The 14,265-nt window shown below is 39.3% G+C and overlaps 2 protein-coding genes across 2 annotated transcripts; one reads left to right on the plus strand and one right to left on the minus strand.

Moving 5' to 3' along the window:
• Window positions 1-31: 31 nt before the first annotated feature.
• Window positions 32-8,443, plus strand: gata4 (GATA binding protein 4; the record flags this gene model as incomplete). Its single annotated transcript, XM_080790281.1, has 6 exons — window positions 32-545; window positions 5,298-5,464; window positions 6,409-6,534; window positions 7,770-7,851; window positions 8,075-8,208; window positions 8,318-8,443. 6 exons carry the CDS (start codon window positions 32-34, stop codon window positions 8,441-8,443), a joined length of 1,149 nt encoding a protein of 382 aa, XP_080646407.1.
• Window positions 8,444-9,857: 1,414 nt separating this feature from the next.
• Window positions 9,858-12,644, minus strand: LOC308334059 (uncharacterized protein). The gene is made up of 2 exons (XM_080790647.1): window positions 12,349-12,644; window positions 9,858-11,925 (listed from the first exon to the last, which is right to left on the minus strand). Exons 1-2 carry the CDS (start codon window positions 12,522-12,524, stop codon window positions 10,722-10,724), a joined length of 1,380 nt encoding a protein of 459 aa, XP_080646773.1. The 5' UTR covers window positions 12,525-12,644; the 3' UTR covers window positions 9,858-10,721.
• Window positions 12,645-14,265: the final 1,621 nt, after the last annotated feature.

Raw genomic sequence — 14,265 nt, forward strand, 5'->3', positions numbered from 1 at the left:
CAACACGAATGTTCCCCCTCAAGGAGTGGATATGTACCAGGGCATAATGACAACCAGCCACGGACCTTCGTATGAGGCCGGATTCCTTCACAATGCCGCCGCGGTAGGGACGTCGCCGGTTTACGTGCCAACCACCCGGGTGACCCCCATGATCCCCGCCCTGCCTTACCTCCAGACGCACGGCGCGTCGCAGCAGGGCAGCCCGGCGTCCAGTCACTCTGCGTGGGCGCAGCCGGGCGCTGAGTCGGTGTCGTACACGAGCAGCGCGCACCATTCTCCCGTGTCTCCCCGTTTCACCTTCTCCACCAGCCCGCCTCTGTCCACGGCGGCCAGGGAGACCGCCTCGTATAACAGCCCACTGAACATCTCCGCCAACGGGAGGGATCACTACAGCAGCCGAGGCCTCAGCGGCACATATCACAGCCCCTACCCGGCCTATGTGAGCCCGAACATGGGTGGGACGTGGCCGACGTCTCCCTTTGACAGCCCCGTCCTGCATGGCCTTCAAACCGGAGCGCCAGGCACCACACGGCACCCAAATCTAGGTGAGAAACATGGAGAATTAGCTTGCATTATGCGCTCTGAAATCTGAATATTTTGTTTAAGGTGCTGAAGAGAAACTTCTATAAATTCAGTGAGGAACGTTGCATGTCCGTTGAAATTATCGGAAACCCTGAAACCTTATTACTTTTACAATGACAGTTGCCTACTGCACATGCACGTTATTGTGCGGAACGACATGCATGGATCATGATATCAACGATTTATTAGTTTCCTGCATTAAAGTGCACCACTGTAAAACAGATGGCTGCCTGATGAAGTTGCAGGCCATGAGTCATATAGGCTGCTGCTTGTGATAGGCAAGCTGCTTGTGATATAAAAATAGCGCAATTATTATTATTCGATGCCAGCAGTTTTCTGGGCAGGTTTATAAATTATGATCAATCCAATATTTGTTCTAATCAAACAAATTGGTGTACCCAATTAAGCCCTAGCTGCCTGTTTGTTTTTTGTTGTTGTTTTTCTTTATCACATTGTGAATCCTTGGAATGTGAGAGTGAAACAAATAGCCTGACCTTGACGAACTAAAACCTAAAATATTTTAATTTTCTTCGTGAGCTATTTTTTGACAAAATAACATTCACAGTTTCACTTTCACACATGGGCTACTAATATATTTAATTAAACTGGAGAAAAGAATAAGTAACTTTAAATTATGTAGTCAATGGATGAAGCAGTCGTCAAATACAACTCAAATTTAAATGCAATAGACTTCTGTAACAAACAAAAAAGTTAAATAAAGAAAAGAAAAGCAATGTAAGCATATAGCATGCAATATAGTGTTTATCTGCTCAGACATTATCAATGAGCCAGTGTCAATATGGTTGGATTTGTAGTTTGCTTTTTACAGTGTAGAGCCACAGGTGGTCTACGATCAGAAGTTCACACCCTCACTGGAATAACTCAGGAATTAAAGTGCACTCCACACTTTCCTATTTATTGGGTGATTGTATAATTTTTTTAACCAACAATTACAAAAAAATCTATCTATCTAATCTAATCTAAAATAATATTATGATATATTGTATGTATGCATTAAGATGTAAAATCCTGGGCTATACCAAAAATGTATAGGCCTATATAATAATTCGTTTTAGCTGTTTTAATACCCTTATTTTTCCTTAAAATGACTAAGACTATAGAGGCTGCTTTTTTCTCAACACATTGTTACCTTATTCTGGACATTGTGGGTGCATTTTAATTGATGATCTTGAAGCATCATATAGTTGACAAAATATAATTAACCACTAGTGTTTACAAAGATGTGTTTCAAAACAATAAACAATCTGAACACACAATACAATCCAGAGTATGAAAGTGTAAAAATTGGTCTATTTTTACAAGTTCAGATTTTTTTTTTACTGCACTGAAATTACATTTATTTGTGAAAAAACATAACCAATAAGCTGTATCCTCATTAAAACCATTGTTTTATAATGAACTCTGATAGAGTAACTTATCTTCACAGTGAATCTTATCACGCTGATGGATAAGGATCAGGTTTAGTCACTGGTTGCAGTGTACTCTGAACACTCAATATCACCATACAGGATCATACAGGTTTCGTAACACATTGATTTTGCTTGCCGTGTCAATTTTCCATGGCCACATTTGTTGCTTGCATGTGGACAACAACAATGGCTGCTATTTGATCCCAATTTCCCATTGTCAATACATGCACACTATCATGGATGTCATGCTGGGAGATATTATTTTCAATAGTTAACTATACTGTATAGGCACTAACCTAAACCTACCAATTATATATTGACGGTTAATAAAAATGACTGCCCTTGATTATTTTATCAGCCATTGCGCATGATCTAGTTGTTGATTATAATGCAAACAGCCAATAATCACATCACACATCCCTTTAACAATACCCTGTGAGTAAGTAAAGAAGATCAGTCCCAGAACAGTGCAAAAGATAAGATTGATTCAATCTAACATCCACCTCCGTCTGACCATAATCACTCAGAACAGGAGCATCCAGGTGTAGCCCATATGTTCTAGGTGTAACGTAAAACATTTTAATATACAACTCTCATGGTTTTACAAGTGTGAGTTCTTATAGCATTCAGCCATAGAGAGGGAAAGTCTATTGTTCTGATGGTGCATATCGAAGGGAAACTACCTTTTCCTTGCGGAACAGAAAGTCCAAACATTTTGGAAGATATTTTGTGTGATTGATGATATTCCTGAAATTCTAATTTGCTGCTGTCCTATAAAAGCCCATAAATAGCTGCTTTTGGAATTACAAATAACATATAATCCCGATTTGGGTTAGTACAAGCAACAGTTACTGTGCAAATCAATTGAACGATTTGGCTTAAATCTGATTCAGGCACAGCATAGTCAGACTGAGACACCTCACTGAGATGTATAAAATACATTGACGCACTGCTTAGAGTATAGCTGTAGCTGTTGACACTGGTCTCTCTGACAATGAATATGTAGGAATCTTACCCTCAAGGAAAGAAAGTATATACATACCACATTATGAACGCTTTCCATTGTCATTTTGTATAAACTATCACTTCCAATAAAGAAATACTAAACCCAGTATAATTTATTTTATATGGGGTGTGTGAGTAGGTGGGTGCATGGGTTGCAGCGTAGTCCATTTGTGGATATGAATTTTGCAATTTAAAAGAAAATATTTATATTGTGTTGAGTCTGGCATAGAGGATAGCACCTGTGCCAGATATTTTTCAATACATTTCAATAACATAGAAATAATTATTATAATTAAATGTACCCAAGGAAATGTAAACATAATATAGAAATTCATCATCTTCTCATGAAAGGAGAAACATGTATATATTGTGTAGACTAGCGTGAAGGCTCTTTAAATAACATCATCTATACTATCACAAGCCATTGAATAAGAAATAGTCGTGCCATTAAAAAAAACACTATTATGCAGGTTATGATAGCAGAGTTGATTATAGAGAGACTTTTATATCCATTAGATAGTTCATCATAGATATGTGCTGTCCAAATAATATTTAGAGTGTTTCCCCTCTTGGCCTTGTATAACATAAGCCATGATAGTGGTGTGTTTTTAAATTATACTCCACTGAGATAAAGATACACTGTGACATTTAGCCTTTATAGAGGAATAAATGCACCTCCTCTGATAGGCATGGAAGGCCTATAAGCACTTCTTTTCTGTATTGTCTTGTGCTTCTGGGTTGTGTCGGCTACTGCCTGGCCCAAGGTTAGATTGCCCCGTTACACGCACAGTACTGTCATTATTTTGCCCTCAACCTTGGAGGAAGTCTGCCTACAGTATGTGTCCAGATCCAGAGCCTATACACATTCCAAAGTTACGTCCCACAGTGACTGAAGAAAGGAAAGATATATGGACACATCATCTGAAGCAGAGTAATTATGCTGTGCTGAACTCAAAGACACACAAGAAAACAACAACATATGTTGAATGCCTTTGTGCACTTCCAGTATCAGCTTCAAATCAACACAAGTTACATTTCCCATAGCCCGGAGTGAGCTGGAGTGATTCACTATACATTTTATTTTCCTTTTCTTTATTTGCTGTAGTTAAGAACAAAAGGCACAGCAATGCAGAAGAACTGTAAGCAGTGCAAATATCGCACACAATTCATGTTGTTCAGTATTAAACGACTAATCACATCTTGTTTGGTCCTTGCTATAGTGAATGACTGTAACCTACTGCTGACTGATTACTTGTTGTTGAGCACTGAAACGGGATTTTACAAACCATGATACATTGGTGCACTGCCCCTCAGATATGTTGATTTAGAAACACGGTCAGATAATCAAAGAGAAAGTGGAGCTGTCACGCGCGTGCCCCCCCATCCCCCCCCGCACACGCACACACACACACACACACACACACACACACACACACACACACACACACAGCAGAATTATGTCTCCTCATTCCCCTGAACAGCTAAGTGGTTCTTGGGAGATACTCATGTTTGAGAAGAGCGAGAGTGAAGATCACATTAATCAAAAGTCATGCTATCTAAGAGGGAGAGAAGGACTGAGAGAATGAGACAGAGACAGATGTTAGAGACATAGAGTCTCCATTTCAATGTGATGGAGTTCTATTCTGTCTCTATTTCCAGCCTGACTCAGTGACTCTTTATCTCGGGGAGGGAGCTGTTAGATAAGAAGGGATTCCAAGCTGCTGCTGCTGTGTGGGCCTGCAGTCTAGCAGACAGGATAGCTACACCTTCCACTGGTTTAAAAGTGTCATTACGCAAGATGACAATCGAGCACAAAGAGCGCCTATCAGTGCTAGGGATGATTAAAAATGTATACGTGACTGAAAGCTTCGTCCCTTTATTTTCAAGCTACAGTATACAGTACAACACACAGCCTTGCTGGAAGGGCATATCAGTAAGAATCACAGAAATGTTGCCTTGGGAGAAATTCAATGACGTATAGTAGTCAGCTATGGAAACTATAACCTGGGCCAAATACTATTTGTATCAGCTTTGTATGGGTTGTTTTGTCATTTTCAGGGGGCCTAATGTGTGGGTATAGGGGTTTTGAAAGTCACATTTCTGTGACTGACAACTCTCCTGGCATTAGCTGAGTGGTCCTGAAGAGACAATTAAACCCTGCTTAAAACAAACACACAAATAATTATTGAATATGACTCATTTATGTTAGAATATATCATTCCTGAATACAAAATGCTCAGTGACGTGACTTGAGTTTTCCCTTCTCTTCCAACTATTCAGACATGTTTGATGACTTTGCTGAGGGTCGTGAATGTGTGAACTGTGGTGCCATGTCGACTCCGCTGTGGAGGCGAGACGGTACGGGCCACTACCTCTGCAACGCCTGCGGACTGTACCACAAGATGAATGGCATCAACAGACCTCTCATCAAGCCCCAGAGGAGACTGGTGGGTGACAGACGCCGGACACTCTTAAAATAATGAATGAAATAGTAAACAGTCTACAACAGTAACAAATACTAATTTATGAATAATGTATTAGTATTGTTTTGTTGTTGAGGTTTCTGTAGGCTATTTGTGTTTTAACAACCTTTGTCTTATATCCCTTAAAACATTATACTTGCCCTCTAACAACTTCAATATTTTATTTATCCTATACATAGTACGTTTTTCACGGGAGAGTCTTTTTTGCAGAACCTGGGTGTTGATGGTCGCTGAGGGGGCGCTTGATTTACAGGTTAGGGTTAGGTTTCTGGTTTAAGGACTTCAGTGTTTTGTACCATACAATTGTAAGTACAGAACAAAGAATGTTTGCTTTCGCCATCTTTGTTGAAGAAGAGTCTGGGCAATTATGTTTTAGTTTCTTTTATGCCAGTATTAATTTTTAGTTGGCTAAGACTAGATTAAAACTAAATAGTAGGCAGGCCTAAAGTTCAATGGTGTGTTCAAAGACTGAGTTTAAATCAAAATTTGCTACTAAAAGTAAGTTTAGCTTAAATTGCTAAAATACTTTTAGTCTTACTAGAATTACTAAAAGTTTCTAAATCTTATGTTACATTTAGTCTCTGAGGCTTAATACACAGTGAAACCTCTGGAGCTAATTCGTAAAAAGAATTTAATACATTTTTATCCCACGATTTTGTAACCCATTTTTCCCCCCAGTGTCAATGTAGCGCGTAGAAGGAACACGTTATTCCGACCAGTTCCTTTCCCCTCCTTCAGGCGTCCTGGCTGGCCAGGGGGAGGTAGTTTTGAGACCAGGATTACTGCATGTTTTTTGTGAGGGTACCTCACATTTGTAACTCAGAGAGCGTACAAATGTAACTCTATGGTCTACGGTTATACCATAATGTACTCCCACTGATCTACCTCACTGTTCCTTGTGATTATAGTCTGCATCCAGAAGGGTGGGTCTGTCCTGTACCAACTGTCACACTACCACCACCACACTGTGGCGACGGAATGCAGAGGGAGAGCCGGTCTGCAACGCCTGTGGTCTCTACATGAAACTCCACGGGGTGAGAGAGAGAAGTCTGAGTCGAGATTATGTTTTCGACCCCGTTTGTCTGTGTGTCTGTATGTGCACTGCTAATCTCGGTAGCAATAGAGCATTGCAGTCCCGCCCCCTTTCATGACGACGCCAGGCCCAGGAATTGAATCCCAATGCATTTTTCCCATAGACATTTCAAAACATCTTTATTTAAAGACCTTTTAAGCGTCGTACGAAGCCAACTCTTGCCGTCACAAATCATGACAACACACACAGTATTTTGGACCAAACAAATAATTACAAAGAAGAAAAACCACAAAAAAGGGTTGTAACCTGCAGTTTTTGTTTGTTGTCATGATTTGTCACGACAAGAGTTGGCTTTGTCTGTGGCGTAAACGTCTTTAAATAAATACTTTCTGAAAAGTCTATGAGGAAAATGAACGGGGATTTCTTTTACGGGTCTCTGGAGGGGGCGGGACTGCGACGCTCTATAGAGGGTATGTGCGTGACATCATCATCATACCTGGAAGTTATGCGAGATCGCCTACTGAGTGGCAAAAAACTACTTTCTGGCCTTGACAGCCACTACAACCACACAGAAAAGTCTGATCATTAAATGACATTAAACAATGTTAAACTCACTTTGCTATACTCACTTGGCCACTCGATTTGCCATTCACTTTATGCATGTGCATATACCTTCTATCGGTGTCAAGGTCAGGTTGCATTTGGTCGCGTTTTGGTCTTATGTATTATTGTTAGTTTTTTTATGATCTGTATTCTGTATTTTGTTTAGGCCCATAGGGGGCATCACAAATCCACAAATGTCACTGTTTGTTGCAGAAACATTATGTTGGGAGTCATGTACCAAATCAAATAGGGTTTTAATATGCCATTAGGTTTGCCTGTAATTGGATGGAATTAGTGGTAGTGGTAGCCTATTTATTTTATTTTCGAGTATTATAGAACATCACAGTCCAGCCCTTTCAGAACGACAAGCGGCCCCATAGACGTTTAAAAAACTATTGATTTAAAGACCTTTAAGCCTTGGACAAAGCCAACTCGGCTCCTGACAAATAAATGACAACGTCTATGGGCAATTCTCTTCTGGTCTGCTTGTCGGGGGCAGGACTGCAACGCTCTATTAACTAAGCAAGAAAAGGACTGATTCCATCACAAAACTTTACAGGATAGCAATGGTATTATAGTTTCTACTCAAATCAGTTGTGCTGAAACGTAAGTCTGTCTTTGGTGTCTCAACAGGTCCCACGACCTTTGGCAATGAAGAAAGATGGCATCCAAACTCGCAAACGTAAACCCAAGAACCTCAACAAGCCCCTAACTGGTCAGCTTCACAACATTTTGTATATGTTTCTGTATGTCATGTACAGACAGTATATGTAGGCTACATATACAGTAAGAGAGTAAAATGTTACTAGGCCTATACTCTTTTTCATATATCCATTTGTAACTCCAAGTCAAAGAGTGTACAAATGAAACCAAATGGAGTTAAAAGAGCATTTTATTACACTCTTAATTGTGTAAATTGTTGGTACTGGGTTCTGCAGGTACTCCAGGCAGTGGGTCACCAGTGACACCCAGCAGCGGTAACCGCATCCTCAACAGCACAGAGGAGACTCGTCAGATCAAGACAGAGCCCGACACCACCAGCCTCTACACACACCACAGCACACACACACAGGTAGGCTGAAAGGCACGCGCACACACACGCACATGCACACCTATATTTCAAATCAAATATTTTGATATCATCATGCAAAACTTCAATGGCTGACTATATTTCCCTCCAGATTTCTGCCCTTCCTGCTTACATGACAGCCCAAGCAGGGGCCATTCCTCTCAAGATGCCCCCTGGAGCTCACAGTGGATCCTCAAGTTCCAAGGCTGAGCCCTGGAACAGCTTAATTCTAGCCTAGAGAACACATAACTTCTGCATCTCTTCCTCAGCTATATAGTATATGCAGGGAAAGGGTTCACCTGAAAACATTATTTGCTGTGGCTATGTGAGAGCCACTGACAGAGCACAGTGTATTCATTTCAATGCTCTTGGACTACAGTATACTGTTGAAACAGCACCACGTTGCTCAGACAACCCACACACAAGTCATGTTAAGACAAACTGCTGAGAATAGGGGGCAGTCATACATTGTATAGTGCCTGTGGAACTGTCCAACATATGCACAGAAAGTTAATACCCTCCTTTAGAGGTAAGTAGCCTATGAAATGTTCCAATTTTAAGCCAAAATGTGATAATCATTCACTGATTTGGTCATTCATCAATCATTGAATAGACAAAGACATCTGGTTAGCCAGTGGGTGTTGATGCCCACCGTGAGGTCAAATCCTGGCATTGCATCTATATAGAAGTTGAGTATAGGTTACCCCCTTGCCCCTTCCCACCACCCCACTCCCATGCACAGTACAGTACAGGCGGTCAGTCACCTACTGTAACATATTAGCCAAACACCAGCTCAGTTTCATACCATAACTGCAGGTAATCCTACAAGCTAGGATCACTTTTAGTTTAGGTAAGCTGAAATGGGAGTCATCACTCCTTTAGTCAACCTGTGGCATAGCCTTACTATACAGTAGAAAAAGTGCCTGGTGACTAATTATTTCTGAATTACCTTTTCTGTAAGTTCAAACGTAATCTATTTTATTTTGATTTTATGTACATACATACATTTCAGTATTTCTTTGACCTAAAACTATTTGAGAAACTACCTATGTGGCTAATAAGCTGCACCTGATGAATGTGATATGGATGGAATGACTGGCACATGGCGCCCTCTGCTGACACATATAGGTCATGCATCCACAAGCTGGAGTGGGTCTTGACTTTATTTTTTATCAATCAACTAACTTTATGACTAATGTTTTGGGAACCTGTATAAAGAAGTTAGGCTAGAATTGCTAGTATTTATTCAACAGTCAACCTAAAAGCTTGGATTCTCATGTTATCTTTTTTAATGTTCATTGAATGCCTTGTGTTGCCTTGTGCATTACTGCATTATGCAATACTTCCAATACTGTATTCTCCACTTTAGTAATACCAAATACTTTCATTTTTCTTGTGACAAGCACAAGGGAGAAATATTGAAATATAATAATGCCACATTTAATAACCGTAATGACAAATACATATGTTAAAAAACATCACTCCAGTATAATTGTTTAATAGTACCATTGTGATATATTGTAAGTAAATACAAATGACACAGTGAGAGACAAACACGTACGTATGTATGGACAATCTCGATGTGCACTAACACTGTACTACTTGATGCCCTTCCTCTGTGTGCCCCTGTAGCTCAACTGAGGAAATTAATAAAGAAAAGCATTTTGACATTATGTAAATTTACTGTCATTCGACTGGTGTTGTACTCAGAACATTAAAGCTGCACTATATGTAACTTTCCTCTTCTACCTCAGATTTTAATCCGGTTTCCTGAGCAAGTGCTGAGATATTTTTTTTACCATTGAGCTAATAGAGCCTGCCTGCTTGCTCACGGGATATCTTGACCATCAGGTCAAAGTTTGTGTCAGATCCTGTGTCTAGGTGAGACATGACCATTGACCTTTGACCACCCCAATTGTATAAGTTATATAGTATTAACATACTCATTAGTCATCACCCATAACAGATTGGACAAAATAACATATAAATAACATTTTATTCTTGAATAAGGTTACATAGTGCCACTTTAACTGATTCTACCTGAAATGCAAAGATACATTTAAATTTACTTTTTGCTTTTACCCCAGTAAGTTTGACATTCAATGTACTGTAAGTATTGGGTTATGGCTTATGCTGGGGACACTGAAATTCTGAATCTTCTCCTGAAAACATTTTTTTTGTGTGAACAAAAAGTCTAAAACTTTTAGGTTTATACAACTATGCTTCATATTGTGTAATTTCAATACTCTAAAAAGATATGATGAGATACTGACATTGTATGAAGCCATGGATGAAAAGGAACACTGGTCACCATACTGTAGGCCTACAATCTACATGATCAACACTGATCATTGTAAGCCTACAGTAAGCCTTCTCCATAATATGTTTTAAGTTTACATTCATCATAAATTACGTGAAGAGACAACGATAGATTGCTGAATGCAACATTGGTCCTATCCTGCTTTATACATATTTAGATATCCATTTGTGATGCTGCTTATCAGAGGTTTTTCCTCTCAGTCACCATTGGGGATATCCTCCCCATCCTCCCTGCAATCTACACCCCTGATCTTGCCTATTTGTACATAGCCTTGTGTGAACCTTGCAATATCTTTGTTAAAAAGATGGAGGGCGCACCGATTGAAGTTTTCAGTCAATTGTTCTCTGATAAATTCTGCATATTTGCTTTGTACCATGTCTCTCCAACACTGGTGAAATGTCAGTTTGAGCTTATTGTGGACGGTGTCACATATTTGTGAGCTGAAAACATAATCAAGTGCAAATATCTGACCTTTTTCTATGTATTCCTCCAAACATGCATTTTCCTCTAAAAACTGTGCTTGCACAACTTCAATCATGGTGTCAATCTCTTGTGTGAAGAGTTCTCTTTTGTCTTGTGTTTCACACTCTAAAACAGTAGTGTACATATTATTGAAGTGACTTTTCCTATCCTGCTCTTGCATGGAGGTGATCAAATTAAATTTCAAGTTCAGTTGACGTGACCTAAAGAATTGCTTGATAGCGGAATAGAGACCTTCGCTTAACACATAATCCTGTGTTGTATCCGTGTGATTTTGTGTCAACTTTACATAACTGTCATGATCATTGCTCAGATCTACACAGTGTAAATGCCTAAAGCTGATGTCCCGGAATAGATTTTCTTTAGTTCCTTTGAAACCCCAGCATTTTACATAGCCAACATGTGTTTTCACTCCATAGAGAGAGTGCCATTCGTAAGCCTTCTGGACCAGGTTTAGCATGCATGGATCAGCGTTTCTCGCCAAACAGGGGCTATTCAGGGTAAAGACATATACATTCCAATAATCTGAGACACCCTTTGATGCCAGAAGTTCCTGAGTTTGTTTTATGATAACGTCTTCACTGTGCACCCCGTTGATATAATCAGGATAGTAGGGTCCGTACATAAGAATCTCTTCCTGTTTCTCTATCACTGCCCATGAGTGTTGCTTGTCCTCAACCCCACATTCGTCTCTGATATCATGATGGAATTCCAGAAACTTCTTGTTAATGGAGTCTTTGAGGTAGACGTTGTCGATGGCATGTCCAAACTTGAAATGTCTGAAAACTTTGTTTACAGAGTACTGTGTGTCAGTCCAGGACAATATTTGATCAAGAACGTTTTTTGTTCCTGATAGATCCTCTTCCCCTCCATTCATACATGTTTTATTTGCAAATGGAGTTTGGTGGCTGTAGTTAAGTCTGTAAAACAAAAACATATCACTTTAACAAGATTATGATTGTTTTTATTTTATGTAAGAGGCCAAATAAACACAATGGTAATTTAGCAACTTTGAATTGATGTGGAAACCACACTGCTAACATGTTTGTTGTTAGATGGATTTTATTTTATATAAAGTGTCATAGTACCACTACTACCACATGATATCATTAGTTTTGTCTCTAGCTTTTTACTCTGAGAATCCAGATTCTAATCTAGAACAAATGTATAGCAAACTTTTTAAGTATTACGGTATGAAACACACGTTCACACTTCAAAACCACATTACATTATATTAACGTTTGCTTTTATTGACGCCAATACAATTATTCGATTCTATTCTACAACACAATGTTCAAAACTATAACTAAAAAGTATTATTATTATCGATAGAATGTACTTACTTTGTTGTGCCAATGATCCTCTTCTCTTGATCTGTGACTTTTTTAAACCCATAGCCCAGCAGACAATTCAAACTTGCTAAAGTTTTCTTTGTGTACAATTGAGGCTCTTCTTCAAATTCATCAAATAGGTGTCGTTTACGTTTCAGTCTAGATAAAGAAAATTGACTGTGATACATTTCTGATCAGACAGTCGTTGCCGTCGGTGTACAGTAGCAATGGGGAAATGTTACTGTATATAAAGTATCCAGTTCCCACAAAAGGTGATCTGAGGTAAACCACTGTCTACCGCTTCCGAAAAGCAGGAGAACGTGTTTGACAATGTATCTGGTTTTTTTAACCAATGCATGAAACATTGCGCATGGACTACAAAGAGGGACTCATTAGAGCACAAATCTCCACCAGGAGGCATGCCCTACCTTTCTTCATATCGTGCAAGAAAAGGAATGCATTAGCACTGCAAGACTGCATGGGGCAATGAGTGAAATATACATTATTAGGACTGTCGTATATGAATATAGTGCAAACAGACTGTATCAAATCTTTGGACAGTGAACACCTCAAAAAAGTAGTGTGGCATGTTGTCATGACAAGGTTACAATACAATATACAGTAGTCTACTCTACTCTAATACATTGCAATATGTGTGCACAACCCTGCAGCTCCAATTTCAGTGAGATCATGCATGTAATTCTGAACAGAAAGACTTTCAATTCAATGTTCTGTGCAAGGTGTGATAGATAAAGCTGTAATCCCTAACTTTATATCCTACCCAGGATATGAAACATGGTGTCAGGAATTCCTCTATTGCCAAATTCCTACCACTCCTCCAGGGGCAGTCCCTGCTTGGCCATGGGAGATACCGTATTGCACAAATAAGCTTCAAGCAGAAGGCCTACTTGTTAAATAGTGTACACAACACGAGGGTTGAAAGTATATAAAACTAGGGTAACAACCTCCAACCACTGCAGTTGTACTAGTTATATTGTACAGTTGAGTATTAACATATATAGATTGGTTATACTTTTTAATCCAAAATTATGGAATTGTTTGTATCACCAGTAAATCAAAGATTGCAATTTGAAATGTGTCAGGTTTTCGTGGCCCTCTGTCTTACAGGAAGTAAGCTCTAGTCTATAGTGTTATATATTTTGTTATATTGAATTTTGTTGTTATTGTCATGTTTTGTGTAGGAATTGAATACATAGGACCCGAATGGAAACATTGGTCCTGACTGGTCCTATCCTGTTGTTAGACCAAGTGTTGCTGTTTGCATTTCTGTCTAATAATTAAAGTATTCAATCAATCAATAATCAATGCAATGTCATTGAGATTATAGCTTGACAGGCAATTGAACATGAAACTGAAAGAGGCAAAACATTACCTCACAAGGTCTTATACGCCATGCTGCTCCATACACCAAGCTGCTCCATACTGCTCCTACTCCAACTGATGCCATCCTTGTTGATTGTCATGTATTTTTTGGCCAGTGGGTGACACTAGAGGAAAGATTATGGGATCAATGAAACTGTTATTGTTCCTCCTCCTCCATGGCACATGAATGCACCAGGCAATTTAACGTTAATCCACATATTACATTTTGTCTTGTGTACAAAATTGTCTTAATTTAGAATAAGGGTGTAGCTAGAGGAAAGGGCCATGGAGCCAACTAAATCAGTACGGTCATCCTCTGGGGCGCAGTAGTTTGAGATCTTGTCTGTGACCAAAGTGAATGAACCAACATCGCCATTCCACTAGCTAGAATCATATCTCTATACTACTCATTTCCAGGAGGAGAAAAGACAGCTGACAAGTACTGGATAAAATGAAACCTAAACAACATTACAACAATTAAAAACAAAATGTTAAAAGAAATAAAAGTAAAAGCCAACTACCTGTGTGCGTGTCTGTGTGTCTGTG

This window comes from Protomyctophum bolini, assembly GCF_963924005.1.
Source record: "Protomyctophum bolini genome assembly, chromosome: 19".
NCBI classification, from domain to species: domain Eukaryota; kingdom Metazoa; phylum Chordata; class Actinopteri; order Myctophiformes; family Myctophidae; genus Protomyctophum; species Protomyctophum bolini.

What these genes read in the sequence shown, in the direction of transcription:
- LOC308334059 (XM_080790647.1), bottom strand. Translation starts at nt 12,524, where the DNA reads ATGTATCACAGTCAATTTTCTTTATCTAGACTGAAACGTAAACGACAC. An exon ending in AGGATCATTGGCACAACAAA is followed by an intron (nt 11,926 to 12,348) that starts GTAAGTACATTC and finishes TTTGTTTTACAG; the next exon opens with ACTTAACTACAGCCACCAAA.